Source organism: Toxorhynchites rutilus, chromosome 3 (genome assembly GCF_029784135.1).
Source record: "Toxorhynchites rutilus septentrionalis strain SRP chromosome 3, ASM2978413v1, whole genome shotgun sequence".
Lineage (NCBI taxonomy): Eukaryota > Metazoa > Arthropoda > Insecta > Diptera > Culicidae > Toxorhynchites > Toxorhynchites rutilus.
This window is the reverse complement of record NC_073746.1, coordinates 101262849-101267443: the sequence shown is the minus strand read 5'-3', so window position 1 is coordinate 101267443 and position 4595 is coordinate 101262849. Positions and strand designations below refer to the sequence as shown.

At 36.6% G+C, this 4595-nt stretch overlaps 1 protein-coding gene across 1 annotated transcript; it reads right to left on the bottom strand.

Annotated features, from left to right (window-relative positions):
- Nucleotides 1-971: 971 nt before the first annotated feature.
- Nucleotides 972-1698, bottom strand: LOC129779583 (uncharacterized). The gene is made up of 2 exons (XM_055787148.1): nucleotides 1495-1698; nucleotides 972-1437 (listed from the first exon to the last, which is right to left on the bottom strand). Exons 1-2 carry the CDS (start codon nucleotides 1643-1645, stop codon nucleotides 1049-1051), a joined length of 540 nt encoding a protein of 179 aa, XP_055643123.1. The 5' UTR covers nucleotides 1646-1698; the 3' UTR covers nucleotides 972-1048.
- Between the last annotated feature and the right edge of the window lie 2897 nt (nucleotides 1699-4595).

Genomic DNA, 4595 nt, shown 5'->3' with positions numbered 1-4595 from the left:
AATGACTATTAAAACTGAATGAGGTTTAAGAAAAAATATTTTCTGGAGTTTTTTCATTCAATTATATCTTTTTCTTTAAATAAATACCAATAACGCCTAGAAATACACCAGCTACGATTTTGCGCGCGAGTATAGGAGTGTGAAGTCTGAAGTTAAGACTGATTAACTATCGGCCGACAAAAAATCTGCAGACTGCGGGGGTTCAAATTCTTCGTTTTAAAAAATTTTCGGTCGACCAGGTCGCTTTTTGTCTTTCACACTAAAATCGCCACTTTTAACCCTTTCTCTACGGCATTATGCTCCGTCGGAGTGCTACCGCTGAACGGATCATTGCGCCAAAAGGTATGCACATCGCGCTGATGTGATCTATGTACAATATCACTTTCATGACGACGCTCGTAGAGAGGGGGTTAAATCGTCCAAACCATTCCCTACAAAATCATTCCGATGGTGAACTTCCTCAAACATCCGATCCAGTTCCAGCTCCAACTGCACTTTTCTACCAAAGTAATCAGGAAATCAAAACATACCACAAATGGTGCTTATTTGCAACGAATCTCGACATTTTCAACGCAGTAAAAATTGAACTTGTTGCGCAAAGCTCAAAGACTTGTAAACTATATTTAGTGGACAGATGTCGACATTTCACGATTCAGCAAGAATCAGCCGTCTTCTATTCATAGCACCTAGAGCCATCGTGTGAAAACGGAACTAATTATGTTACACACACTAATACATCAGATTTCCTTTTATTTTTTCCGTGAAAAATAAGAAATCTACGAATTTTCCCGACGAGATTAGACTATTCGTAAGACGAAAGGGGTAATTACGAAAACCTTCCGCGACGAAAAGAGAGAGAGAGAAAGAGTTTCAGAAAATATTTCTCTATCAATATCCAATCCAGATATTGATGGTTTCTTGGTCATACTCTGTATTTTTCAGTGAGATATTTCTGTAAATTTGGTTCTTTATTTCATAATTGAATAAATTTTATCGTGTGCCAATAAAGATCGGTTAAATTCATCATTCATCTCAATATATATCTTCATCAATAAGGTCGCCTATTGAATTGGGTTCCAAGAAAAAACCTATTCGGAGCGAGTGAACTGTAGGGATCGTTGTAAAGTGGCTGCGCACCGTTCAATAAAGCTGGATTATAAACACCATTCAGAGGGCTGAAGGCACTGTATCCAAATCCGCTATTTCCTGTCAGCCCATTCAAACCAATTCCGTTGGTGTTTTGTGGCATACCAATGGGGTACCCATTAATGGCACCAGAGCCGAATCCGTTGGTGTATCCATTACCGCCGTAACTGGAGTAGCCCGGATAGCCTCCAGCTCCCGAATATCCAGATACTACATTACTGTACGAGTAAGGATATCCAGCGACACCCTGATTTACTGCACCGCTGTACGGAGTGTACCCTAATGCTGATCCTAAAATCATACATATATATTAATAGACAGAACTATTTTCTTAACAAGCGAACCTACCGAAGAGTTGTCTGGATTTCCTGCTGAAATCGAAGATCCGTTCTTGAGCTGCTTCATTTTCTCTCGCTCCTGACACATCTTCTTGGTCGGTCGGTGCGCTATACACGACTCCTATGACCAAAACGGTCACCAGTAGCGCTGTAAACTTCATAGTTTTTTACAATCCCGTTTCACTCCGTCCGGATATTTTGGTGTAACACAAGTGCTGCCCTTCCAAGCAACTGATTTTTCCGCAACGTTTGTATGGTTTATATATGGACAAATTGACCGTACCAACTTATGCTGGCCATAAGTAAACTACAAATTTTTCATGAAACGATGCAATTGTTTCTCGAGTTTCTCGTTTGTTTACGCTACAAATGGTGCGTATGCAAATTATTATCTCTGCACATGCTGACCAATTTACAGCAATATGCCAGAATATTGTTTCAATTGAAGTCAAGGATAGCACCGCCTTCAAGTTTACCGGAACGGTCAACGGTGTGAACTGTAAAAAATGTAATAAAGTTATACAATAGGACGCGCTTGTTCCAGAGCGGTCATTCACTCGATGTTATTGCTCACTTGTTTGCGACAGATCGGGCGTAGATCAAAATGGCACTTCAAACTGATTGTTACTGTCGAACTCTTATCTGATTATCATGATTTATTAAAACTGATTCAATATTACTATGAAATGTTCCTTCTTAGGTTTCTTTCATATTTTTATACTGAGGATTTATGCACACATAAATATGTGAAAAATCCGAATGTAGTGAATAATTGGAATATTTTTTTTAAATCATCACATCGAAATCATAAAAAATAGACGGGATTATGCTGGGTTTCTAACCAACGTCTTCTTCCGGTTGGCTTGCTCAATAGCGCCGCTCAACGGAGGCCTGAATATGTTCTAAATTTGTTCTATGCCCGAGTTAAATTGATATGTTATTGCCGTCATGATTTTGATTCGTAGAGCGATTCTATTTAAATTAGAAATTTTTCGATTTTTTGTATTTTGTATTTGTTGTATTGTTGTATTGTAAACATGGCTTTTAACTAGAGGGAATATTTTTTATATATATATATATTTTTTTTTTGAAAGCTGAGATTTTTTTACATGCCATAACCAAAAATCAGAGATATGATTTTTGTCGTTCTTGAGTTATGGTTTTTTAAAGTTAACCGGTGGTCCGAAAAATATGTTTCCCCCTTTTTTTTAAATTCCTTTTTTCAAAAAATTAATAACTTTTGAACTACTGGGCCGATTCAGAAAATCGACATATCAAACTGAAGCCAATGAGCTGTTCTTCTTTAAAAAAATATACACTTGGGCAAACACTTTCAGTCGCATGAATCTAGTCTGGTCGCATAGGAATATTGAACGAAGTTTGGATACATGTTAACTTCAAAATATCATGACACAAAAACGTAAAATAACATCTCTTTGATTTTTGGATGTGTTATGTAAGAAATCAATGTTATGTCAGCTTTCGAGAAGAAGTATAAAAATACATAGTGCCCTCTAGTCCAAAGCCAAATCTATATATATAAAAATGGAGTGATGTCTGTCTGTCTGTCTGATTCTTATAGACTCGGAAACTACTGAACCGATCGACATGAAAATTGGTATGTAGGGGTTTTTGGGGCCGGGGAAGGTTTTCGTGATATTTTGAGACCCCTCCCCCCTCTCTAAGGGGGGCTGCCATACAAATGAAACACAAATTTCTGCATTACTCGGAAATTAACCAAGCAAACGAAACCAAAGTTGGCATGTGAAAGTTTTAGGGTGCAATAAATGTTTCTATGATGGTTAGACAGTCCTTCCCCCACTCAAAGGGGGGGCTGCCATACAAATGAAACACAAATTTCTGCATTACTCGAGAATTAATCAAGCAAATGAAACCAAATTTGGCATGTGGAGGTTTTAGGATGCAATAAATGTTTTTATGGTGTTAAGATACTCCTTCCCCCTCTCTTAGAGGGGGCTGCCGTACAAATGAAACACAAATTTTTGCATTACCCGAGAATTAATCAAGCAAATTAAACCAAATTAGGCATATGGAAACTTTAGGGTGCAATGAATGTTTCTATGGTGGTTAGATACCCCTCCCCCCTCTCTTAGGGGTGGCTGCCATACAAATAAAACACAAATTTCTGCATTACTCGAGAATTAATCAAGTAAACGGGCGGGACGAAGTTTGCCGGGTTAGCTAGTAAATAATAAAAAACAAATACAATCATTACAAAAACAACATCATGAAGTATAATATTTTTTCAAAAAAGCTAAATAGGTTCAATTTGATATGTCGGTACAGTGGTTCAAAAGTTATGAGTTTCGAAATAAAGTCATTTAAAAAAAGGGGATAAATATATTTGGACCACCGGTTAACTTTGAAGAATCACTTCTAAATGGAAATGGGCATCCTAATGAAAAAAATAAAAAAGAGAAGAAACAAGACTACTAAATCCAAATCTGAAAACCACGATATCGGTTTGTTATGGCATAGCCGTAAATCAAATCTGGCAGCGGACAACTAATTAAGTTTATTGCACAGTGCGCCAAAACGGAGAAATAATGGACAAAAAAATATTTTTTTTCAAAAATGTTCGATTTTTGAAAATTGTGGAAATTTTTAAAATAATTGTTTTAAGACCCGATTTTGTGAAAGTACGCATAATTTTCAGTCAAAAAGGTTTGTGCCAAAATTTTTCTAGATGCTACCGTTTCTGAGATACGGTGATCATAAAATGAAATTTACTGAAAATTTTCAGCTTTTGGTCGTTTTCGAATCTCGAGCCTTTGAACCTATACGCGAATTTTCCTAGAAGAGTGAATAATTTTCGACAACAATTTTTCGATTAATTAAGTGGTAGGGTAATTTTTTGGTATAAGGTTGTGTAATAAAATATATTCTTCGGATTGTCCGATTTGGGTCAAACATATACCGTTTTGTTGGTAAATTTGTTGACATTGTTGATAATGTAGCTTCATAATGCCTCTCTCATAGAAGTATTGTCCCTTATTGGAGAAACACTCTAACAATAGATTTTAACAATCTTCTCTTCATCCCAATTTATTTTCACTAGAGGAGTTTTATAATGCGCGAAAAAGGTGGTAA